We start from the raw sequence: 27,860 nt of genomic DNA, 5'->3' as shown, positions 1-27,860 counted from the left end.
CAATAATAAATCAAATCAAATCAAATCAATGCAGCTTTAGGTTGGGGGAGGGGGAGAGAAAATGCCAATGTAACAATTAGCACAAATGAACATATACCACAAAATTGAATAGGACATGACAGTTAAAGAGATACATCATGCAATCCCACAGCTGCCAGAGAAAACAACAATACATCTGGTGATGCCATTTGGCCCAACCATCCATGCCAGCAGTAATGCTCAACTCAAACCACCGTCCATCCTTCCTCAACTACCTCTATCCGCAGAACCATCTATTCTCACCTGCATCATGTGTTTATCTAGCTTCCTCTAAATGCATCTATATTATTCACCTCAACTATTCCCTGCAGTAGCGAGTTCCACATTTTCACCACTCTCTGGGTAAAGCGGTTTCTTCTGAATTCCCTATTTCATTTCTTGGTAATTACCCTATATCGATGGCACCTAGCTTTTCTCTTTTCCACCAGGGGAAAAGAATCACAACTGTGTCTAACCATTGCATGTTTTTAAAGACATCTAATAAGTTGCCCCATAGCCTTCAACAATAAAGGAGACCTGGCCTTTTCATCCTTTCCTAATAGGTATAACCTCACAGTTTGGCATCTTTTTTGCCCTCTCTCTCCAGTGCCTGTATGTCCTTTCTATAACATGACAACCATAACGGCACACAGTACTGCAAGCATAGCAAAATGTTTGTGAAATAATGTGGAACTGATGATGGAACAGATTTTAAAAATGTTGTAGTCTGACTGAGCCTAATAGTACAAATATTTGCTTCTATAAAGGCCACATTAGTTGCGGCAACTATTTTTCCCTGATCAAAATTAGCTTCTAATAAAATGTAGCTCATTTGGTACCTGCATTTCTTTTTAAGTAAAGCTGAAACCCCGAGGTGAGTTGTATACACACTTTCAGATTTGTATGCATTTATCAAAAACACAAGTATAGATGAGTGAGGTCTTTCAGTTTGTTTGGCACATTCTTGATCAAAACCAGCAATGCCTCAACACAGCATCCAACAACAAAGGTCACGATGATGAACAATGGCATTTGCCTACATGGAGCCGCATGGAGCATGAAGTTAAAATTGATTTTACAGCACAGTTTTGCATAGCACAGTAAAGATATTTTTGTCTGATGTATGAGCTGCTTGCCCATAATGGGTACTCCGGCTCCTGAGCACAGCTGTAATGTTTAACTGCTTCTGTGCTCCCTGTGGGGGAAATAATATGAATACTTCCTTCGGTCAACGAGAAGCTAATTGTCGTTGAAAGTTTTTCTAGACTGGCATCTGCTTGGCTCTTCTGCTTATTTCAGCAGCCTACCCTGTATTGCAAGATGAGAGAGAATTGCGGAAAACAACTATATTTCTGACTCAAGAATAGAAAATGCCAGAAAATCTCAGCAGGTCTGACAGCATCTGTGGAGAGAGAATAGAGCCAATGTTTCAAGTCAGATGACCCTTCGAATCTGATGAAGGGTCATCCAGACTCGAAACATTGACTCTCTTTCTCTCTCCACAGATGCTGTCAGACTTGCTGAGATTTTCCAGCATTTTCTGTCTTTGCATTTCTTACTTTTTCAGTTATGATTTGGTGGTCTTTCATCGACCACGTGAGCGATAGTGTGACAGGTGCTTTCAATGCTTCTTTATAAATAATTTCATAAATTTAAATGAAACTTAAACTAGTTACACCTCACGTTTCGACTGTTTGTTCCTCATTTCTTTTTACAAACACCTGTCAACATGTGTTTCAATTACTTCAACAGCACTGCTGCTGCAGCGCAAAAATCAGATCATGCAGTGATTTTTTAAAAAGTTGTGTGAAAGTGTAAAGTTATACTGCTTAAAAGGACACAAGCCTGAGGACATTCAAATTTACAATTCAAATTTGTAGTCTCCAATTACATTTTGCTTGTGAATTTTACAATAATGGGTCCTCACATTCCTACTGATAAGCCATTCTCCTAATCAGATCCAAAATGTTTCAGATTTGTTTTGCTGAAGAAAAATAAAATGATGGCCACTGTCGGAGGTTTGCTGGCAATTTGTTTTTAAAAAGAATGACAGCTTTGTTAAATCGATCTATTGATTTTAATTTATTTACAGGGTTACATTCCAAATGTACTGAAGACAATTGTCATTTTCAAATTAATCCAACAGTTAAAAGTGCTGTCCTCAAAAGATTATTTATCAACTTGTATCACAGGATAATACAGCACAAAAGTCTTTTACCAATCTACCTATCGCAAATGCAGGTGTACAAGGCAGCACTGATAGGAGCGACAACCTTGTGGAGACAAAAACCCGTCCTTACACTGAAGACACCCCTCAATCAGTGCCACACAACTTCACAATGTTAAATCAGATAGATTCAGGGCAGATCCAGCAGCTCAAAGCTGGCCCACACCACCTCACGGTTGTCATCAGCACCTGCAAAAACGGTATTCTATCATAAACTTTAACCTCGTAGCCCAGCATATCCGTTACTCTACATTTACCATGAAGCCTGGGGACCAACCATGGTTCAATGAGGAGAGAAGAAGTAGCGAATTGTGTGCCTTCTCAGCCCATTGTCTTCCTCAGCAGCAAAGGTGGCAGAGACTGCCATGCTAGAGTGGGCTCCTGAATCATACTAGGTGATATGCTTAACAGAGTTGACCACCACAGCATCAGCCATTGTCTTACGAGACAGAAGATAGCCACTTCATTATAGAAGAGCACAGGAAAAAGGAGCAGGAGAAGACTGTATAGCCAACTGAGCCTGCTCTGCCATTCAATATGATCATAGAATCCCTACAGTGCAGGAGGCCGCCACTTGGCCCATTGAGTCTGCACCGACAACAATCCCATAACCCCACATATTTACCCTGTTAATCCCCTGACATTAGGGTCAATTTAGCATGGCCAATCAACCTAACCCGCACATCTTTGGACTGTGGGAGGAAACCAGAGCACCCAGAGGAAACCCATGCAAACACAGGGAGAACATGCAAACTCCACACAGACAGTGACCCGAGACCGGAATTGAACCTGGGTCCCTAGGGCTGTGAGACAGCAGTGTGAACCAGTGTGACACTGTGCTGCCCCATTAAATTTCACCAGATACCATGGTGGGATTTGAACCAATGCCCCCAGAGGCATTAGCCTGGGTCACTGAATGCCTAGTCCAGTGACATTACCACTATGCCACCATCACCCCCAATCATGGCTGAACATGGGCTTCAACTCCACTTTCCCATGTACCCCCATGTCATCCTTTGATTCCCTATGAGACTAATGATCTGTCTATCTCAGCCTTAAATATAGTCAATGTTGGCATATTGGAATTCTGTACCCCAGAGGGTTGTCAAAGATTCATAACCATTTGGGTGGAGAGATTTCTCCTAATCTCAGTCCTAAATGATCGTTCCTTTATCTTCAGACTATGCACCCTTTGTCTAAATATATTCCCCTGCCTGGGAAACAATCTCTCAGTGTCTACCCTGGCAAGCTCCTTCAGAATCTTGGATGTTTCAATGGGATCACCTCTCATTCTTCTAAACCTCAAGAGATTATTGACTCAATTTACTCAGCCTCTCATCAGAGAACAACCTTAACCCCAGGGACCAACCAACTGAAGCTTCACTGCACTATCTCTGGTACAAGTATATTCTTCCTTGAACATAGAGGTCAAAACTACATACCGCATTCGAGGTGTGGTCTCATCAAAGCACCATACAATTGTAACGAGACCTTGTTATTCTTGCACTTACTCCAATATCCTTGCAATAAAGTCCAACATGCCATCTGCCTTCCTGATTGTTTGCTGTACTTGTACTAGGAATGCACAAAGTTAACAAGTATACTCAAGTCTCTGAAAATAAATATTTACAAGTTCAAGCCTTTTTTAAAAAACTCTGCTTTTCTATTCTCACAACTCAAGTGAATAATCTCATATTTTCACATTAAACTCCATCTGCCACTTGGCAGCCAACTCAGTTAACTTGCCCATATCTCTTTGCTGATTCTTTGTCTCTTCCTCACAACTCGCATTCCCACCTAACATTGTAGAGTCAGCAAACTTAGATACATTCCTCTCTGTCTTTTTGTCCATATCATAAATAGATTTTCAATAGCTGAGGCCCCAGCATGATCTTTATGACACTTCACTAGTCACAGCCCACCAACTTGAAAATGCCCCATTTATTCCTTCTCTCTGCTTCCTGTCTGTTAAACAATCCTCTATTCATGCTTCATGTCATCCAAACTCCATGAACCCTTATGTATTAAGCTATTGAGTGCTACCTTATCAAATGCATTTTGGAAATTCAAGCAAACTACTTCTACTGGTTCCCCTTTATCTAGCCTCCTTGTTACATCCTTTGTAACAGCCTTTCTATTTCGTAAAAATAAGTTGGCTTGTTCTAATCAGATAATGCTTTACCTGAGTAGCTTGTTAAAACTTCCTTAATTATAGATTCCACCACTTTCTCTACATCATATTGTAGGCGCTACTGTTTCCCTAGTCACACACTAACTCTTACTCTTCCTGAACACACTTACATTACAATCTCCAACCCGCATTTACATTTAACAAGAATAACACAATTAGCCCTGATGTCTCATGCTAAATTTGGTCTCTCACCCCCTCTACATCTGGTCTTTATGCCTTGCTGATTTATTGCTCAAAACACAAAAAGACATTTTTACACGGAAAATCCATTGTGGACTCACCACTTCCTCTTAGTCCAACTGTAAATTTCCCTTCATTGTGCATACATATAACAGCAGATAGTCCAAAATTAAATATTGTAATGAATTTTCAATTCTACATATTCATGATTTATAACATTCATGCCATTAGTAAATTAATTCAAGTTAGAATATATGTTAAGTACAAGTTTTCGATGCTGTAATATCTGCAAATGATATTAACCAGCTAGCCAAAACTACTGTATAAACATGTGAAGAAATTCAATTTTGCCTGCGCAGGTTGCAGATTTAGTAGAGTAGTATCACCATCTCCAATATGAGTTTCATTTAGCAGTTTCAAAATTCTTTATCTACAAATTTTTCTTTCTGAAATTCAGCAGAGACTTGTGACTGTGTATCACTCTCCTTGTGCCCTCCACTGATAAGGCTCTGTGAGCAAGATGTATTGAAACCCTACTGTTTCACAGTCCTTCCGTCAATTAGGCACATCCCCACTTATTTTTGCAAACAACTAGGCCAAAAGATAAGGACAAACATTAATAGAAGCTAAAAATTTAATGCAAGTCTCACAAGCTACAGAATTGTGAGGAAAGACAGTATCAGAGATACCTGAGACAGATTGATTTAACTTTCTAATTTCATCATAAATATTATACACCAATGCTTACCCACCAGTTCTTGAAACATTAACATTAACAGTTTAAACAAGACAAGCTAATTCTATTTCCGATTTGCAAATTGCAATTTGTATTGTAACATACAACTAACACTGCAACAAAATTTGTATATAGCGTCTCTAATGTAGTAACGTCTTCCCAGGGACTTCACAGGAGTATTATGAAGCAACGAGGTAAGTTTTAAGACGCACATTAAAGGAAGAAGGAAAGGTAAACAGGCAGTGAGGTTTAGTGTGGGAATTATGAAGCTTAACGCCATAGCAACTGAAGACATGGCCACCAAGAGTGGAACAATTAAAATGGAAATTTTAAAAAATGCTGGAAATACTCAGCAGGTCAGACAAGCATCTGTGGAGAGAAACAGAATTAGCATTTCCGGTTGAAATGACATTTCATCAGAACTAAAGTGGCACGGTGGCACAGTGGTTAGCACTGCTGCCTCACAGCACCAGGGACCTGGGTTTGATTCCTGGCGTGGGTTTCCTCCGGGTGCTCCAGTTTCTCCCACAGTCCGAAAGACATGTGATAATTTCAGCAATAGTGAAAGGACCGAGAGATGTGATGGTGAGGTAAAGCTGGGTATCATCTGTACTTGTGAAAAAAGATGCTGTGTTTAAAAATGTCAGCGAAGAGAATGTAGATGACAAGAATAGGAGGGGGCACCAGAGATAACTTCAAAGCAATGACATGTAAGCACAGCAATAGGAACCTATTATAACAAGTATAGATATATCACATATATCACATGACACTGGTCATGTACAGCTAGCATTTCAACATTAAGGCTTTTGTTTTAAATTAAAGATACATAAATAAGTTCAGTAATTCCACAATTCCACATTCATAGTGAGGAGTTGACAGTATCTGACACATTTGCTCCCGAGCAAGGCTCCCTACAATGTGGGGTGTGCAGAGTTTACCTTACAAGAAGGGACAAATAATAGATCAGAGTCGCATCTCTAAGGATATATATTATTCAAAGTTAGTTTATGCAATAAGAACACGTAAAATCTTGGTACCACTAAAAAACAAAAATTCTATTTGCTTTGCTATTGTACCCATTTGACTGATTTGCTGCCCTTCTCATTTATATTGGTACAGTTAGTGCTCAAGGAACCTTAAAGGTAATGGTTTATGTAGTATTAACTGTGCCATTTGACCAGATATTCTGTCAACTATCAAAATTTAGACAGATCACTGATGATAGCTATTGTGGCCTAAAGTATTCCAGCACTAAGCCACAGAAGTTTCTGTCAATATCTGCTAATTGGTACTGTGTCGTAAAGTTCCTTGCTGCCACTTTGGATTAAAGAAAACAAAGTTTAAACTGAGCCTGTGTGTGGTATGAGAACGATATTCACTTTGTTACAATTTGCAAGTACACAAGCCCACCAGATAAAAATCCAAATCACTTTTGCACATTTGCAAGGTTTGCAACATATACTTTAGTAAACCATTACCAAATCATCTTTTGCATTATGTTTAACCAGATGGTTTTAAACAATGTCCAAAAATGTGCGGGTCAGGTTGATTGGCCATGCTAAATTGCCTCTTAGTGTCAGAGGGATTAGGAGGGTAAATATATGGGGTTACAGGGATAGGACCTGGGTGGGACTGTTGTCAGTGCAGGCTCGATGGGCCAAGTGGCCTCCTTCTGCACTGTAGATTCTATGAATGTAGGGGAGCACACACTAATCAGTAGGGAGATAACATTTCTACTTTTCAGACAGGTGCTTCCTCGAAGAACATGCGAAGTGTAAAGGCATTCCTGTGCCTCCTGGTAGCTTTGGGGGAGGTCTTGTAGCACCATAGGTAGCATCCCTACCTCTTGAGCCTAAAGCTCTGGGTTCAAGCCCCACTCATAACTTGGACCAAACGGATTCATCAGCAACCTGTAAATCCTTCCAATATTCCCATGGGAGGCAGTAAGAGCAGGAGAACTTCCTACTCAGCCATGCATGCCTCAAGCTATAGCCTCTGCCAACCTGTTCCAGGAAAAACTGGAGATAGAAACAAACATAAGAACATGCTTAAATAAATAAAAGATTATGCTTTGTCTGCTTCTTATGTCATTAAGATGCAGGAAATGTCCTAAGTCCTGGTAGCTTCAGCATGCTGGGAGCGCATACTGCATAACTGCATGGGCGCAGTCCACAATTTTCCATCCATTAAATTTAACATACAGAAAAAATCAACAGGTTGGGATTCACAATTCTTTGATATGTGCTCCCATTGTGCATTATATGCAGAAGCATAATTATTACTTCTAAATCGTCACAGTTATTAATCTACCAAACAATCTGTTGGTGATTGTATATTTTAGTAACCCTGAATTCCCTCTATTTTTCTATAAGGCAATATGTACAACTTGTACCGAGGCCACTGTTGAGGTCACTATAAGTGAGCTATCAGAAGGTCTGTGTAGAGGTGTTCCTCTTTGATTGTGAAGCTTAGGAACTCAGCAGTGTGGGAATTCAAGCTTGCATCCCATCACTGACATTGCAGCACAAAGGTGTTTCACAACAAGATGGTGGGTTTCATATTTAAAATAAACTGGTTATGATTTCGACTGAGGAGACGCAAATGCATTTTTTTTTATATTACATTTGTCAATCAAGAGCTCTCGTGCTTTTCATTTCAGAATAAGGAAAGCTGCTTCTGTGCACCATACTACAGAGGAGAGAGATGGTGCTGGAACAAAGTGACTTCTTGCGAGCTGTCCCCAGCATACCCTCTAATTCCATCTTTTACTCTTGTTCCATGCTCTTAAAACTTAACTCTGTAACACTATATTCTGCACTCTCGTCTTTCCTTCTCCTCTATAAACGGTCTGTTTTTGTCTGTATAGCACACAAGAAACAGTACTTTTCTCTGTATCCAATACATGTGACAATAATAAATCAAATCAAATATTTCATCCCAGTCTTCACCCTGGCTTATCAGTGACTAGCTCTGAAGACTTGTGCCATCATATGGCAGGCGGGTCAGGTTACTTGAGACTGAGCCAGATTTATATCTTAGCATACTTGCAACACAATATTAAAAGTTTTGAACTGACTCAGTACATTCAGCAGATCAACAATGGAGATCGCTATGCCAATTGTAGATCAGGGAGCCCACTAAAAAAATCTTTACTGTTACCGTAATGAGGTAGGTCCGGCAGTGAATGACTGTAGACATTTGCATTTAACTTCAGTTACACTTTTGTAAAACCATTTAAAGAGGCAGATAAAAATTAATTTTTTTTGTTTTTTTCAACCTATTGGGCACATGATTCTACTGTTTTCACCAAACAAAAGTATAATTAATGTCTCAAAATCCTGATTTGTATAATAAAGCAGCATGGAATCTGAGCTTAATGATGATTTATTTTTAAATCTTGCTGATTTTGTAAAGTGTATTCTTTCACGCGAGGTGCATGTTACTAACTAGGCCAGCATTTATTGCCCATCCTTAATTGCCCTCGAGAAGGTGGAGTTGAGCCACTTTCTTGAACTGTTTGCAATCTATGTGGTGTAGGTACACCAACAGTGCTGTTAGGAAGAGATTTCTGGATTTTTGACCCAATGACAGTGAAGGAACGGCGATATAGTTCCAGGTCAGGATGGTGTGTGGCTTGGAGAAGAATCTGTTGGATTGGTGTTCCCATGCATCTGCTGCCCTTGTCCTTCTAGGTGGTAGAAGTCATGGATTTGGAAGGTGCTATCAAAGGAGCCTTGGCGAGTTGTTGCAGTGCATCTTGTCACAGCATACCCTGCTACCACAATGCATCAGTGGTGGAGGCAGTGAACGTTCAAGGTGGTGGATGGGATGCCAATCAAGTGTACTGCTTTTTCCTAACTACTGTCGAGCTTTTTGAGTGTTGCTGGAGCTACACTCATCCAGACAAGTGGAGAGTATTCGATCAGACTCCTGACTTGTAGATGGTGTAAACACAGCAAGAAGTCTTACAACACCAGGTTAAAGTCCAACAGGTTTATTTGGTAGCAAAAGCCACTAGCTTTCGGAACAGGCTGTTCCTTCGTTAGGTGGGTGGGAGTTCTGATCACAAACAGGGCACAAAGACACAAACTCAATTTACATGAATAATGATTGAAATGTGAGTCTTTACAGCTAATCAAGTCTTAAAGGTACAGACAATGTGAGTGGAGGGAGCATTAAGTGTAGATGGTGGACAGGCTTTGGGCAGTCAGCTGGTGAATTACTTGCTATTGACCTCCCAGTCTCCGTCCTGCTCTTGCAGCCATAGTATTTATATGATCAGTCCTATTTTGTTTCTAGTCAATGGTAATCCCCTGGGTATTGATAGTCAGCGATTCAACAATGGTAATGCCAATGCACGTCAATGAGCGATGGTTAGATTCTCTCCTGTTGGAGATGGTCATTTCCTGGCACTCGTGTAATGCAAATGTTTCTTGTATTTATCAACCTAACCTTGAATGATGATCAGGACGTGCTGCATATGGACATGGATTGTTTCAGTATCTGAGGAATGGTGCCGAATATTAGCGAACAATCCCATTTCTGACCCTATAACGGAGGGAAGAACTCAAAATGATGGTAAAGCAGGAGCCACTTTGTATTTTTAGTTGAAAAAAAGTTGTTGGATTTTTGGTTTTTTTCAGAAAAAAGCATTTTTTGAATAAAAATAGACACTGGGTCACATCCTGGTGTAACTACATCTTTTTACATGGCGATAAGATCAAACAGTTAAGAATCAGCTGAAACACGTAGCCGTAGATACAAAATAACAAAATTGAAAATTGAAAATTTTGACACAATAACTATGGTTTAAAAATTGCTATTCAACTATCCGTGTAATAATTGAGCAACTAACTGGCGAGTTAGGGTGTACAGTTTTCAGTACTTGTGTAAAGTGGACAGCAGGTCACCATCAAGCCAGTGGCGCTACAAAGCAAACCAATTCAAAAGGTGTTGAAATAAATCGTTTTTTTGCCAAATTAAGTGGGAGATTAAAGAGGTAATACAAAGGGGCCAGCACATGGTATTAAGAAAAAAACAGGGCAAGCTAACTTTTCTAAAGGTATCCTCACATGATTCTGGGCATTAGCAGAAATGGTCAGTGCCATTAATATAATATGATTAACAACTGTTCGCTGATGGTCAGAGTTCTTCCTACAAAAATCCTTGCAACAATTTTGAATTCAATGACAGAAACTGTTACCATTTACAAAAATGTTATACACACCAGCTGAAACAGTAATATAATTTTTAAAGGTTCCAGAACTCTGTATACAATCTTTCAAGACTTTGTTTCAAAATAAGAAACAAGGATCTTATCACTATTCAATATATTTAGATTGTATTCAAAGCCAAATCCAAATTTGATCCAATGCAACACAGTCTTTCAGTCATTGTTTTAGTCACCACACAATTGCTTTTATTAGCAGTGGAACAAAATCAAGCCTTTATTAGCCAAGAAATGAGGTCACAATTATAGACTCAGATTATCAAATGCACTTAAATCTCGTCTCACGATTTCCTAACTGTATGTTAATGGAATAAGTATGACAATGGAACAAAAATGTCGTAGGTTAAATCAAAAGCGGCAAACAAATAGACCGAGCATTCAGAAATAACTTAATTTTAACAACAATCTCTTACCTACTTTCCCTTAACAATTTTCTGCTAATTAAGGAAAATAAATCTTGCTATACTCAGAAGTATAAAGCCATGGGTTTCCTCTTCAAATGAGCCCATGTGTATAGAGGAATATAGGAACAGCAATAGGCCACTTATCCCCTCAAACGTGTTCTGCCATTCAATGAGATCATGGCTGATCTGTGACCTCAATCCATACGGCTGCCTTTACCCCCATTCCTTAATATCCACGGTTAACAAAAATCTATCAATCCCAAATTTAAAATTAACCATTTATCTGGTATCAATTATGGTGTGCGACAAAATGTTCCAAATTCCTGTCAGCCTTTGCGTGTAAACTTTTCAATTGATTGTTTTTAAGCTGCACAATGATTAGAGTATAATAAATGTTGAACCTAAGTTGTAAAAGAATGAAAAATAGAGGGAATGTCCTTTGAAAAAATATAACCCAATCTATGTTGATCGACTTATTGTAAAAATATATTTCTGGACTGCAGAGTGTTTTTTGAATTTACAAAAGAATCTTTACAACAGGGTACATACAGCACCATAGCTTTTCCAATTAATATTGAGAATGCTTTCACAGACCACATTGCATTCTAACAGCTGGATAATTCTTCTATTTCCACAACCCTTATTGTATATCCAGCAAAAAACAAGATCCTGTGGCCTACCGCATACACATTATTACAAAAAAAGTTTCACATTTTAAAAATTCTATATTTTCAATAAGAAATCTTTACAGCTTCCATACCTCACCATACTGTCCAAAGCTCTTCAGCCCTACAAATAAAGTCAACAGCCGTTAATCCAGCTCAAGTATACAGAAGTCAATAACTCCAGGACAGCTTGGGGAAATAAGGGAAAGGAATTTAATCAGGATTTGGAGAGAGTGTGGTCAGGCAGTTAAGAGAATTTTGTAATGAACAGATTGCAACGCTTGTTCAGAGTTACTGCAACATTACGTTATGACAGTACCCCAGTAGGTTTTCAAGCAGAGACGACAGCTGCCTCAGTGAGGTTATAGAGCGGAAAAGGAAATCGGATCAAAGTCCTATCTTAGAAAGAGCAGCAGACATTTTTAGGAAGTAAAACACTGCTAGCTTTAGTGCTAGCTCATGTTAGAATATAACTTTTAACAATTTGCATTTCCTTAAGTCTCATTCAATGTGTCGTAAAAATCTTCTATTTAACATTTATTGGAGCAACTGATAATGATGAAGAATAGCATTTTGCCCACCATTTAATATCTGCTGATTGGAATAACAGCTCTCAGGTAATGTTATCAGAATTTGAGCGACTGACCCATTTTTATTTTTCAGCAATCTTGTAGCGGAGTGCATACAACAGCTGGTAGGGTGTAAAATATTTCCTCCCCCACCCTAGGCATACTAGCACCTAGATCGCACCAAAATATCCCAATGCTTTCTGCAATCATACAGATATACTCAAGTTTTATCCTCAGCTAAAACTCAACAGCTGATGAATGTTATCTCACTAAATGAATGCTACAATACGACGTTATAATAATTTCCTTCCAATTACTAAAATGAGGTTGACAAATTGTGACCATGCCCAGCTGAAAAGAGCTAGTCTGAAATGTTACGCAAATGGAAACGTCAACAATTTAATTACTTTTGTTTCATTTTATTTGTTAGTCAATGGATAATGCTAATACCCCATGCTGATTAAATTAACCAATTTGGAAAGCATAACACAACTGTAACTGAACTGAGCATTTTAACCAATGTGTTTCTGACATTAACAGATTTATTTATTTGATAACTCAATTGTAATGAAAGAGCTGAAATAAAGTCTTTCACTCCATGGAAATTCCAATGGTGAATAAGATGCTCTGTCAGAGAATTGGTGCAGACTTGATGGGCTGAATAGTCCCCTTCTGCACTGTAGGGTTTCTATGAAAGGTAGCTAAAGGACCAGGTTCCATAGGTCAGTACAGCAAATTAAAAAGGAGAAAATACGGTAAATCAGGAACTAACAATTTGGCGATTCATGCTTAAGCTTTTAAAACTTGAATATTGCAGAGAAAGGGATGTAATAATGTTTGCAGTCTGAGGTATTAGGAAAGTGAGTTAGCCAGAGAAATCCTGACTTCAACACAGTGAGGATGCAGAAAGGAAAAATATGTCCCCAAGTCAATCAAAGCCAGATGTATTACCAAAAAGTGGATCACTAAACCTTTTACGTACTGAGTTCAAATTGCTTACAATGCAAGAGGAAATCAAACTTCATGTTTGTTTTGCTAGCATAAGCATGTCATCAATGATATAGGAATTTCGTTTTTAAATTGAAAAATCTTGCCTTTCTAGCAGTTAACCCTTTGAATCAAAATGGTCTCAACCTTTTAAGTTTAATAGTCTTCAAACTCCTGTATCCAATTTTCTACAGTTAACATTAATCTACCCGGAACTAAAAATTGCCTCCAAAATATTACTATGCTCCATGGACTAGACATTTCTAACAATTTACTTATCTGTATCTTTTATTTGGCAAAACAGAAGCTCTACATTTAATCCATCACATACAGACCATAAAACAGGTCAATCTTCACTTTGATACCACTGGGGGAGATGGTGGCATAGTGGCAATGTCATTGGACTAGTAATCCAGTTGCCCAGGCCTCTGGGAACATGTGTTCAAATCCCACCATGGCAGGTGAAATTTAAATTCAGTTAATAAATCTGGAATATAAAGCTAGTATCAGTAATCGTGACCATGAAACTATCACTGATTGTTGTAAGAAACCATCTGCTTCACTAATGTCTTTTAGGGGAGAAAATCTGCCGTCCTTGCCTGGTCTGGCCTACATGTGATTCCAGATCCACAGCAACGTGGTTGACTCTTAACTGCCCTTTGAAATGGCTAAGCGAGACACTCAGTTCAAGGGCAATTAGGGATGGGCAACAAATGCTGGCCTCTTGTGACACACACATCACATAAAAGAATAAATAATAAAGTAAGTATTTTTTTGTACCCAAGAAGGGAGATGGGTTGTCTCACTTGACAGACAACAGGTGCAATTTTCAATTAGGTGGTAAAGTAGATTCCCCAACCCCATTGTAAAACTCATCAATTTTAACCCCACTGAAAACAAAATTATCCCTGACATCTCTCTCAAACAATGTTTATACTGCCACAGAAGTGTCAGCCCAGGTTATAAGCTCAACTCTAAAATGCTGTAACCCATGCTCTTCTGTCTCAGAGGCAACTTATTTCAATATTGCGTTTGGAAATTAAATAGACTTTTTCAAGATTATGTTTACTATAGTGATCACAAGTATAGGCCAGGATTTTTCAATTGAAAACTTATGCATCTGTCCATTTTCTGACATTAGCCTGATTTGACTAACTTTGGCAAATTCAGATCCAAGGATGTGTGCTACAGATACATAAAATTAAAACTGACCAGTTAGGTGGATTGGCCGTGCTAAACTGTCCCTTAGGTGTCCCAAGATGTCAGTTTGGGGGATTAGCGAGGTAAATATGTGGGGCTACAGGGACAGGGCCTGGCTGGGATGATCTGTTGGAGAGCATCTCTTTCCAACGGAGTACTCAATGGCCTTCCCCAGCACTCTGGGGATTCAATCATTCTACGAAATGCAAGTTTTCAGTTAGGATACCTCGCCGGATAGCAGTAACATTACCAATGGTCCAGTTGGCAATTTGTTAAAACTAGAGACTTTGTTCAACTACAGCATTGTGGTTTCCACTCACCTGAAATTCCATATTGCTTGACATTGCTAACTACATGCTGGAGCACCAGGGTGCAATGAATGGCTTAAATAAGGCATAGCTTGCTGGCTTTCCAAATGTGTTCCAACTGACTTCCCGAGATAAAACCAGAGAGCAGTTCAAAGAATAACAGTAAAAAAGAATTGCAATGAACCAGTAGCTAGCCGTAACACAATCCTATATGAATAAAAGCCTACTCTCGTTTTTAAATCAATTCCTTTCCTTCCATGCCTTCAAGGCTTCAAATAAGATCTAAGGACTAGCTTTCCTTTGTTGTGCACCCCATCTACACCTATTGATGAGACACAAACCAGAGGGAAAAAGCACAAGTATCTACCTTAATTCTGCAGTTCACATAATTCTACTTGTGCTCTGCTGCAGCTCTACTTCGATGCATGTTAAAAGAATCCAAATTTAAATCGGGGTTAAGCAATGTTACTGGGTCACATGACCAGCTTTCTTTTATTTTTTCTGCTCACACACTCCCATTTAAAATCTCAATTTTTGTCATATTTAAAAAGAAAAACATATGGGGGCAATTCTCCAATCCCGCTGCATTAATTTTTTAGCGCAGCGGGCCAGGAGAATCGCGTGGGAGGCGATTCACGGGGTTCCCACGAGCGTTTACTAGCATCTCCCGGTATCAGATTTCCGGCGTGGTCTGCCCCATGCCAGAAATCGGCAGGGTGGCAGGGCTTGCACTTAAATAATATTTTAAATATCATTTAAATGCCATTAGCAGCCCGGGACTGAATTCTCCGGGCCCCGCTAGCCTCTCCCACCCTGCCAGAGTGTTTCACGATGTGGAGATGCCGGCGTTGGATGTCTCGTCTGTTTGGCAGAGTTTCGCAGCTGGTCTGCGTCCTGAGCGCAAGTTGAGAATATAGATTCGATCTTGGTTTCCAGGCTGCGGCGTTTGCCGTAGTGCTGGTGTATGAAGTGTTTGAGGAGGGTGAGAGAGGTGCGACGGCAAAGTCTCTCAGCGTAGTCTGTGTTATAGGTTGACCCAAGTGGGTTCGTGATCCGTAGAGTGTTTCACTCCAGCGGGGTTTAGAGTAGCTCCCCACTTTCAGGGGACTAGCGCCCTGACCCCACTGGAGTGAAGGAGGGGGGGGGGGGGGGGGGGGGGGGGGCAATCGGGACCCCCCTCCCCCCGTGGGGGCTGGCTGGTGGAGGGTGCCCCCAGGGCATGGGCACCCTGGCAGTGCCATTCTGTGCCCCCTGACACTGCCCAAGGGGCAAAGTGTCCATATCCAGGGGGCACCTTGGCACTGCCCACTGGGCATCGGGCAGTGCCAAGGGGGCGATCGGTGGGGGATCTCACTGCCACTCTACATTGGTATCAATGGGAGCAGGAAGGAGGCCAGCGTTTAGGGCTGGCTGAGTTGGGGCTCTGCCTGCAAAGGGAGGGGGGGGCAGGAGTGCGGAATGGGAGGCTGACAGTTCGGGCCACTGCACATGTGCAGAGGCTCACTAGTTTCAGTCTCTCCAGCTGAAATAGGCCCAACCCCCTGAAATTTAATGATATTTGAATGTGGGAGATTCTAGTGTGAGCTCCCACTGAAAAACAGTTTTCCCGCTAATTCAACACTTATAATGTTTTTGAGAGAATTCCACCCATGAAGTTTTTATGTTCTGAATTTTTTGCCATCTGCTGTTAATTTATAGAGTGGAATTTTACAAGAAAAATTCGAAGTATCCAGCTGGCGTAAAAATGGGAGTGTCCCAGATCCGTTTTTTGGATGAGTTTTTATGCCCAACCTTGTGCACAGTGCATGAAAAAATGGGCTACACTGTTTCTAGCTAGTACAGGCAGTGGGCGGGGCTTAACTCACCAGCCAGCAGCAGAAGGAACAATTGCGCATGTACAGATCTCTGTGGCTGCACATGCACAATTCCAACAGCAGGGGCCTGACAGAAATAGAGCTGTTAGACCTCTGCTGCTGGAGCCAGCCTGAACCAACACCCGCTACCCCAGCAAACGTGGGGACCTGTGGCCGATCGTGAGCTCTGCACCGCCCGAAAATGTAGGCCCCGCTGCCACCCCACCGCCCCGACCAACCGCACCACCCCTGCCCCACCGATCGCAATGCAGAGCGGAAGTGGCCCCCTTCCCTCCCCCCACTGATCTTAGGCAGAGTAGGAGCAGCGTCCCCTCCTCCCACCAATCTTATGCAGAGTGCGCAGCAGCCCTCATCTCCCCGATTAGGATGTCCCAACCTGGCCCTGGCCCTGCCCCCTCCAGGCCCCACCCCCCGCCCTACCCTGTGGGCATTGCCAAAGTGCCAGGTTGGCAGTGCCAAGGTGCCAGGCTCACACTACCCAAGTGGCACCCCCATTGCCCTCAGCGGCTTCCCGTTCTACCAGCGAGGGCAACATACCTGTTTCCCGTTTATGGGTAGCAAGTATCTTCCTCAGGAGAGAACCTCTCCCGACGAGGCCATAAAAGCAAGTGAGCCCAAAAGATTGAGCGCCTGGCTCACTAGACATGCGAATAAATATTTTAATAAATTTGAGTAATATATTCAGCCTTTCGCTAGAAACGGGTGAGAGGCTGGCCGCACCGGAAATCTGGTTCTGGTAAGATCACGAAAGCCGAGAAATTGGGCGCAGTCCTGATTTCCCAGCTTTCGTGTGAATTTACATTCGTTCTGCCCATCAATGGGCAGGCAAACTGGTAAAATTCTGTCCATAAAGTTTGGTGTAGCACTAAGAGCAGCCATTATAAGAAAGTATTGGGAAAGCCTTGGAGACTTCAGCATAACAGGGGCCCTAGTTATGAGACATTTATATCTGTTTGCATGAAAGGGACAAATAGAAGGAAATTTTGTATGCTAGGGGAGTTACATTCACGGAAGGAGGGAAAGGACAACTACCACTTCTCCAACGCCGCCCCCACCCCTCCCCCCCCAACACACACACCAGTTATCCAATAGAACCATATAACAGCGACATTTACTTTCATAAATATTAAAGGAGGAGTGCCTTTAAGAACTATGCTTTATTGCTTTCTTAAGGAAAAGGACCAAACATTCTATACCTTATTGAATGAAGCCCTCCATCACATTTCAGAGCAAACATGAGCATCTCAGTCACATTCAAGGTGACTACTGCCATGAACTTTTTGTTTGGTCTCCCAGTTACGACCAAGCGATGAATGCTTTATTCAGAAGAGCAAACATTGATATAATCTTCCTTATATAACAGTGGTTATATGCCCAAAATGTAGGGGTATCTTATGGCCAAATCTGGCCCTCCTACCAGAGATGCCTCTTGCATGAATTGCAAGCACTACAACTCTATTAATCTCCAATTTGTGTATTATCATGATTGCATCATGCGGGAGACAGTCAAATTCCAAGGCACTGAAATCTCTTTTTTGACAAAGCTTAAAGTAAATGGTCTCACTTTCAAAAGAAAATTCTAGACAAGTTCTTTTCAAAAAAGTTTCCTTTACATTTTTACATACTTTAATTTTAATTTAGAAAATCAGTTTCCTGAAGACTAACCATTTCAGGGTACTACCAATGCAAAACCTCCCCTCTGATGCATAGTAGGATTCCCATTCATTTGTACAGAGTCTCAGATGGTAAAGCGTCAATGCAGAACATATACAGGCAACTCCCAAAATATGCTTCATTGAAATGACTCAACGTACAAGCAGAGACATGAACTGGTAAATCGCACGTGAGGAGAAGCAATTCACTGAATCAATCTTATTTTTCAAGGTAATACATAGGAGTTAAGAACTTGAATTTGAAAATATTCAATTTAATTTTATCTTCTCTCTGCCATCCAAACATCCTATTTAATGAAGCTGCCCTTCATCCTATTTAATAATAATTGCAAAGGAAAATTGGGAATATTTCCTATCAGACACAGGGGTTTAAACAGAAACCCCCAAAAACAGGTACAGCGCTTACAATCCGTGCTATTCATTGGCCTCACGCCTTGGCAGGGGGCCCATTATTGTGAGCGCCTAGCACTAGTTAAAGTTAACCTGTACCTCTTAAAGGAGAGGTGCATTATAGCTGCTGGTGGCACTGGATCATTCTGAATATTGCACTGTAGAAAATTCATATATCGCTGACTGAAGGAGAGGGCATACACCAAGCTTTTTTGAGGCTGCAATGAAGGTCTTAATGGAAGAGGTGGAAAGGAGACCATTTGGCCCATCGAGTCTGCACCAACTCTGCGATACTGCACCCCACTCGGGCCCTTTTCCGTAACCCCATGTATTCACTAATCCCCCTAACCTACAAATCTTGGGACACTGAGGGGCAATTTATCATGGCCAATCCTCCTAACCTGCACATATTTGAACTGTGGGAGGAAACCAGAGAACCTGGAGGAAACCCACGCAGACACGGGATGAACGTGCAAATTCCACAACAATCACCCGAGGCTAACTCACCCTCACACACTTAGCACTGTTACATTTAGGCTGCACAAAATGGCAGCTCTTTAATCGTGACATCCACATCACATATTGCATGGCACTCACTGACACATTTTTCTTTTTAGGTAGATGGAGAGCAATAGGACACTGCAGGAATTAACTGGAGGGGGAGAGATGTGCCTGTGCAGTTTAACCCCCTTTGAGGAGACAGTAATGACTATTTGGGAAGGGACACCACTGACACCCTCCTCTTTCAACCTCCTCTAGCTTGCCCTATTCTGTGTAACCTCTGCTCATTCTCCCAGTCATGCTCAATGCCAAGAGGAAACATTCTTAGGCCACCCATGCAAATAGCATCGGTGGGATGGGGTCCTTCATGCTGTTGAACATGTGTTCATCTCTGCAAGGTTAAAAGAAAGCAGAAACTGCAGCACAAGAGTTCCAAAATGCACTGGCAACTAACTAACATACAATGTCATTATCTACCAGCTCTACAGGCAGGCAGCAGTTATGTAGCTGTGCGCCATTAACCCCTTATCAGGTATCATGTCCGGTTCACTCTTTCACATCGTTTTGGTAGTTTACGAGGCCTCACAGCATCAGAAGTTGGGCCACAGAGCCCAGTTTCAACCTGCAATGTTCTCTATTTCACTTCCAAGGAAAACCAGCCAGAGAGAAATGCAGTATATTGAGTCTCCAAGCTATAAAGATGCATCTGGCAGTCTGCCTCGAAGCCAAACATTATTAGGTAGAGTTGGAAAACAGCATGCTTCCTACTCTTGATTGTTGGTTCAAGCTTTTTACTTTAAGTCCATGTCAGCACTTATGGCTTAAGCCATTTTGAAAAACTTGGACTAACATCCCATAGTACAAAAGATGTCAATCCCCATTTATCCTCATGTCAAAAGACTGATGATGGACACAAAGCAGACAACAAGGTCCAAACAATATTTAATAAATACCGAATGTATCATTTCTTATAAATATTTGGGGATTGATGATTTTGTGAGAAGCATGAAATGAAGAACTAGGGGTCATAGTCTGAGGATAAAGGGGAAAACCTTTTAGAACTGAAGTGAGAAGAAATTTCTTCACCCAGAGGGTGGTAAATGTGGAATTCACTATCATAAAAACATTGCCTGATTTCAAGACGAAATTAGATATAGCTCTTGCGGTTAAAGGAATCAAGGGATATGGCGGGGGGATCAAAATGAATGGTGGAGCAGGCTTGAAGGGCCGATTGGCAGAGCAGGCTTGAAGGGCCGAATGGCCTACCCCTGCTTCTAGTTTCTATGAAGCAGATAAGACAACATAAAAAAAGCATTTTCTGAAAGGATTCTTGAAAGAGTGGGGCAACACACAGTATAACATTCTTAGGTCTATTAAAGTACAACAATCATATATATGGGAAACTTACTTTAGGAGATGCATTAGAAGAACCAGACTGTAATTTTAACAGTATTAGATCATTGAAAATGTGGTTTCAGGAAGGGGAGGAAATCAGATAAGTAAACTGGCCACCAAAAGAAAAATAAATGATTAAAACAATGTTTCTATTAATGTTAACATAAACAATACTCCTCCTTTGGAAAAATAATCTAGTGTCATAAGGTTTAGTGTGTGTGAAATAGTATAAATACCTTTCCTGCCGTGCTGTAATGTAGAACAACAGTGGCCATACTTCAAAAGGACTTCAGTGGCTAAAAAGTGCTTTGGGAGCTCCTGAAGACACACATATAAATTGATTTTGTTCGTTCATTCATTGTCAGCTTTTCCAACTGCCATTTATCTTGAATCTATGATCCCTGGTTCTAGAATTCTCTGGTGTTGCAACTAATTTCAATTATTGAACCACTTTGAATGACTTGTTAAAGTGCAGCAAGCTGGTGAAGGAAAAGAGCAACTGTCTGACTACGATAGCAGTTATCTCCCCAGTTATTTGCTATAAATTGTTCCAATTAAATACCAATGTGGCCCAAAAAAAAGAGTAAGGAGTCTAACAACACCAGGTTAAAATCCAACAGGTTTATTTGGTAGCAAACGCCACTAGCTAGTTTATTTGGTAGCAAACGCCACTAGCACTAGCAAATAAACCTGTTGGACTTTAACCTGGTGTTGTTAGACTCCTTACTGTGTTTACCCCAGTCCAACGCCGGCATCTCCACACCAAAAAAAAGAGCACAGGGATCCTGTGGACTTAACCAGTGCTTGGTGTTTTTGACGCAGACAGCAAGTCAACTTAGTGCTGCCTGCTAGTTTAGATTATTGCAGCTTGCACCTAAACACAAACCTCACTATTAATTGGCTTCACACCTCAGCAAGACAAATAATAGTCAAGAGGCTGGCATTAGGCTGCACTACTGTCTTGCTCCTTGTAAAAGGGATGTAACATTGTAGCTGAGGCTGGCACTGGAAATCACTTCTCTTTTTCTCCTCACCATTTGGCTGGTGACAAGAGCTTGTCCCCTCATGTTGGCAAGATGGCACAGGACTTTAGGGATTGGGATTAGAATAGATAGGTGCTTAACCGCCGGATGGCTAGCACAAACAATGTGTCGAATGGCTTCTTGCTGTAAAACTCTGACTGCAGCATGCAGCAGACCACAATGAAGCTTGACACTCACTTTGCCAAGTCATGCAATGCTCCTCTAGAAAGGATGTGGAAATGCCGGCGTTGGACTGGGGTAAACACAGTAAGGAGTCTAACAACACCAGGTTAAAGTCCAACAGGTTTATTTGGTAGCAAACGCCACTTGCTTTCGGAGCGCTGCTCCTTCGTCAGGTGAATGAGAGTTCTGAACTCCCTCTCACCTGACGAAGGAGCAGCTACCAAATAAACCTGTTGGACTTTAACCTGGTGTTGTTAGACTCCTCTAGAAAGGTACAGATAACAGAATTGATGTTTTAGCATATCAGTGGTTTGCTCTATTTGCATTTCATGTGACATCATGACCTTCCTTGTATGCATGCAGCCCACCTTAGAACCATAGAAAAGTTACAGCACAGAAGACCATCCAACCAATCTTGTCCATGCCAGACTAAGGACACACAGGTGCCCTTTCTAATCCCACCTCACTGCACCCAGCCCAGGCCCTGTACCTTATAGCATTTAAGATGCAGATCCAGATACTTTTTCAAGAGTTTAGTGTCTCTGCCTCCACAACCAACTCAGACACCTCCGACCCTCTGAATAAGAAAGGTTCTTCCTCATGTCCCCTTTACACCTACTGCCATTTATCTTGAATCTATGATCCCTAGTTCTAGAATTCTCTGCCAACGGAAACGGTTTTATCCTGTCCATTCTATCGCTTCCCCATATAATTTTGTACACCTCAATCAAGTTACCCATCAGCCTTCTTTATCCCAAGGAAAATAACCCCAACCTATCCAATCACTCCTCATAGCTACACTTTTCTAGCCCTGGCAACACTCTTGTAAATCTCCTCTGCATTCTCTCCAGAGCAAATAGGGTCCTGCCTGTAATGTGGTGACCAGAACTGCACACAGTACTCCACTTGTGGCCTTACCAATGTTTTATACAAGTCCAACATTATATCCTTACTTTTATATTCTATATCTCTGCCAATGAAGAAGAACATTCCATGTGCCTTGTGCACGAATTGTGCACTAACCTTATTAACTATGTTGTCAGCAACAATCCATGTTGCCTCGTAGTCACCCTTTGGTTTGTCATGGTGAGTCAAATGCAGATGGCATAGCAGATTGATGCAAAACAAAGGCATTGCAACTGCTGCCAGGATATGAAGTATTCGTCGGAATGATTCATTGTGTAAAGTCACACACCTGGACATTGGAGTGGAAATCATTTTGGCTGCCATACACCTCAAAGAACACATGCAATACCCACACAAAGTAACTCGCAAGCAGTCAATGGCATCCTGCGCTCTTCATAAAGCTGCTAGTGCACTCCCTCTACTGGAAAGAAGAATATGTAGCCAGCCCTCTCTGAATAGAGAGCAGGAGTGACCTCCCTTTTTTAAAAGTGGATGTCAAACTACAAAATGTTGCAAAGCTCTGCTATTCCAGCTTGTAAGGAGCCCGATGCTAAGTTCATGGCCACAGTCACCTTCACAGTCAATGGCAATACAGTCATCCCCTTTGCTCTGTGGTTTCAGATATGGCTGCAACAGGGTGAGAATTTAGCGCGGACCTACTTAGTTAAGACCAGAGATTCAAGGAATAGAACTGCTCCCTGGACATCCCGAGCAGATATGACCTACTGCAGAGAACCACCTCCTCTTCTTCCTCCCTCTTCTGCAACCTTGCCCTGATCTACGTACCCACTACTCATTCTCCCAATCCAAGGGGAATGCCCACTACAGCCCCATGACTGGGAACAGCTGGTTTGTGCAGAGGCCTTGAATGCAGGACCAGGACCAGCAGCACAGACTACATCACTCCCTGTGGACTTCACCAACTTTAAGGAATTGTAAAAAGCACCAAATACTTGAACAATGTTAGCAATAGCCAGTAGAAATCAATTAACAACTAATCTAAAAAAATAGTTGATGATCCCTTTAAATAGCACTGACAGGGAGTCCTTACAAACATACATAGGGATTAGGAGCAGGTGTAGGCCATTCGGTCTCTCAAGCCTGTTCCACCATTCAATAAAATTATGGCTGATCTGATTGTAACTTCAATTCCACATGCCCCTAATAACCTTCCACCCTCTGGCTTATCAAGAATTTATCTACCTCTGCCTTAACAATATTCAATAACTCTGCTATCACAACCTCTTGAGGAAGAGTTCCAAAACCCATGACCTTCTAAGAGAAAAAAAATTCTCCTCATCTCTGTCTTATATGGGTGACCCCCCTATTTTTAAACAGCCACCCTAATTCTAGATTTTACCACAGGAGAGAGCATCCTGCTCAGGATCTTATGTTTCAGTCGAGTCGACTTTTACTCTTCGAAACTTCAACAGATACAAGCCTACCATGTCCAACTATTCCCCATAGGACAACACTTGGCCATAAGCAATTAAAAGACCATGTCACCTGGAGTGCTGAGCTCCAAAATGACAGTATTGGTTGGCGTCATGATCTCCTTACTCTGCATACATTCAGAATGTGCTCACTGTGTGCACACTAGAACCCTCACTAATATGACATCCAGACAACTCACATCATAAGTACACATGCGTGATCCCATTTTGTATGTTTAAAGTTACTCACAGCACTCAAAAAGGGCACCATTCATCTAAACTTTGTACCACAATGCAATAATTAAGAATATTTTTTGATAAGTAGGACTACACTTCTTGAGAACTTACCAAAATAAATAAAATTTGTCCAATATTCTGACTGTCAACATTGTAAAAGTTTGGTATTCATAAGGGTAAAAATCATCTCATCCTCCACGCAAAATTATTGCAACTAAAATTTACTCCCAGGGAAACATAATAACCCTTGTGAAAATCTTTCACCTTAAAAAAAAATGATTGTCATGAATCCAAAATACATGGGGGGGTGGGGGGAATTCATTAATGTAGCACCAGGCCCACTACCTGCTTGATTTCTTCAATGATATTAAAATGAGGAATCCTATATAGACTGCACATAGTGTCCCATGGCATTGTTTGCCTCTGAGGAATCCACTGAGTGTGTGGTGTCACTGAAACGACTATGCAGATAAATGGGTTAGGTTGATTGGCCATACTAAATTGACCCTTCATGCCAGGGTCAATTTAGAAGGGTAAATACATGGGGTTGAGGGGATAGGGCCTGGGTGGGATTATTGTCGGTGCAGGTTCGATGGATTGAATGGCCTCCTTCTGTACTGAAGGAATTCTATGATAAGCATGCTGTCTCATGTGTAAATCACCCTAGGCTGTGAAATGTATTAGGAAAGATACGCAGATAAATCTTTATCCCCTTGGGAGATTGAAAGTACTTTATTTTTGTAATACTGTTGCTCTTCCATAAACACCGCCACTTGGTACAATTGCCACTTACTATAGCACAAATAAGTTATTTTACATCCGGAACAAAAAATTATTTGCAATACAAGAGAGTAATTTGAAAGTAATTAGAAATGAATGATACTTTTTTTAAAAATCAGATATTAAAATCCTAATGTTCTCAATTCAGTGATACCCAAGCTTCTTTTAGGATTCCAGGAATGCTCGACTACGTGGAATATTTCTCAAACCAGTTAAAACGAGATGACGAGAAGCTACATAATCAGGACAGCACAATCACTTTCTCACAATTTCTGCATCTTTCCTGCCAACTTCCTCCATTCATGTTCCAATTTGGTTTTTTTTCCCTTTTGAAGCTGTTGTCTCTCCTGTTTTTCCTAATACTTTTCACAGCCCAGGGTGATTTATACATGAAGCAGCATGCTTATCATAGAATTCCTTCAGTGCAGAAGGCGGCCATTCAACTCATCGAGCCTGCACCAACAATAATCTCACCCAGGCCCTATCCCCTTAACCCCACATATTTACCCTGCTAATCCCCCTGACATTAAGGGTCAATTTAGCGCGGCCAGTCAACCAAACCCATACATTTTTGGATCTTCACTCATCATCCTCATTTTGTTTTTAAAAGCACTATTCACAGGTTTGTTTGTACCAGTATTTGACATTTGCAGCCTGGTATATTTGTGTAGTAGTGAACCCCTTTAAGGAGTGACTGTCCGGAGGGTCATAGAATCATAGAATTCCTGCAGTCCAGAAGGAGGCCATTTGGCCCATCGGGTCTGTACTGACCACAATCCCACCCAAGCCCTATTCCCGTAAACCCACACATTTACCCTGCTAATCCTCCTGAAACTAGGGTCAATTTAGCATGGCCAATCAACCTAACCCATCCGGAGGGTCATGTTACCCGATTGCCCAATTTGGGGGGGGGGGGGGGGGGGGGGAGAGCGCACGAATCCCGGGGCTGAGCGCAGGCTTTTACCATCAGAATCGATCCAACAGCTGAATGGAGAAGACGCATGTCGAAGCACTCTACATCGTTTGAGTTAGTTCATAAATAGTTGTTGTTAACCTGATGGTCATCAATGATTAGAATGATCACACTTTGCTATTATTTTTTCCCTGCCCTGTTTTGCTTTCCATAGAATGAAAATGCATTATTTCCCTATTTAACTCTGACAAAGTGTCTCTAGCTGAAACTTGAGGTTAAGTCATCTATTTTCCAACTGATGTCCTTGCTCGGTGGGCATTTTAGACATTTTTCCAATTTCAAGTCCACTATCTGAGAACAATTATCACTAAACACGTTGTGCCTGTGGCTGTGCTAAACCTCTCAACCCAACCACTTATTCCAAATGTTTCAGTTACAGCATGTCGATTCCAAAGGACAACATAGCAACAAACTTAAAAGGTGTTAAGAGAAAATCAGTAATACTTGTGTGGACCCTACAAATCCAGTCAGTCATCTTTGATCATTAAATCTCAAAATGCAAACATCACTCCTGAATGCTCATGAAAGGAGTTTTAAACGGCTAAGGACTATTACACAGCAGTAGGCAGCCTGTGCCATTACTGCAATTCAAGGACACAACACTGCCAATGAACTTGTTATACAAAGTGTTATAGCAATTATTCTAAACTAAATCACTGAATAGTGAACAAAATATATTTACATTTTAAAATTCTTCACCATAAAGCAGCCAAGTCTGGATGGCAGAGGCACTCTTCTTAAAGTTAGCCTGTTATCAGTTATTATTTGGTACTTTTATTCTCTGTGTAAAGGAGGGTGATTTTTTTTTTCGAACTTGCAGTTTCCTTCCTCTGTTTCCTCATGTAAAAGCACCAGACCTATTCTTCAAGACCACGACAATCAGCAAAACAGAAAAATGAAAGGTGGCGGCTTTCAATTTCAGCAACATCAACCTGCCTTTCTGCACATGCACTTCCTTTTTCAAGTTTATTTTACTTCGTCAAGATCAAGAGTATGAAAACTGGCAAAGTCATAGCAATCCATCAAATAAATTAAAAATAATGCTGTGTTAAAGAATTATAGGCTGATGAATGTAGAGGCAGAGAAACAAGCAGAGGGAAGGGAAAAGAATCATAGAATTCCTACCGTGTAGAAGGAGGCCATTCGGCTCATCGAGTCTGCACCGACAACAATCCCACCCAGGCCCTATCCCCAGAACCCCACATATTTACTCCGCTAATCCCTCTAACCTATGCATCGCGGGACACGAAGGGGCAATTTAGCATGGCCAATCAACCTAACCCGCACATCTTTGGACTGTGGGAGGAAACCAGAGCACCTGGGAGGTAACCCACGCAGACACGGGGAGAATGTGCAAACTCCACACAGCAAAGAAAGTCAGAGTCCCACTCTTGCTCGTAGTTGGGTTACATAATTATTTTATTCTTTCACAGGCTGTGGGCATCATTGGCTAGGCCAGCATTTATTGTCACTCCCCAATTGCCCTTGAGAAGCTGGTGGTGAGCCACTTTCTTGAACCACTGCAGTCCATGTGGTGCTGGTACACCCACAATGCTGTTAGGGAGGGAGTTCCAGGGTTTTGACTATTGGCAATCAAGGAACGCTGATATGTTTCCATGTCAGGATGGTGTGTGGCTTGAAGGGGAACTTGCAGGTGGTGGTGTTCCCATTTGTCTGCTAGCCTTGTCCTTCAAGGTGGTAGATGTCACAGGTTTGGAAGCTGCTATCAAAGATGCCTTGGTGCATTCCTGCAGTGCATCTGGTACACACTGCTG

The 27,860-nt window shown here is 41.4% G+C and overlaps 1 protein-coding gene across 2 annotated transcripts in view; it reads right to left on the bottom strand.

Annotated features, from left to right (window-relative positions):
* The window catches only part of ptpn11b (protein tyrosine phosphatase non-receptor type 11b), a 149,889-nt gene that overhangs the window by 104,134 nt on the left and 17,895 nt on the right, over positions 1–27,860 (bottom strand). The window contains exon 1 of one of the 2 annotated variants that reach the window (XM_078238743.1): positions 11,750–12,012. The exons of the other annotated variant lie outside the window; for it this stretch is intronic. Coding sequence (XP_078094869.1) covers positions 11,750–11,757 — 8 coding nt within the window. The 5' untranslated portion in view covers positions 11,758–12,012. Of the gene's footprint in view, positions 1–11,749; positions 12,013–27,860 lie in introns of those variants that run through there. 2 annotated transcript variants of the gene reach the window in all.

This window comes from Mustelus asterias, chromosome 22, assembly GCF_964213995.1.
Source record: "Mustelus asterias chromosome 22, sMusAst1.hap1.1, whole genome shotgun sequence".
Lineage (NCBI taxonomy): Eukaryota > Metazoa > Chordata > Chondrichthyes > Carcharhiniformes > Triakidae > Mustelus > Mustelus asterias.
This window is presented reverse-complemented; position numbering and strand designations above follow the sequence as displayed.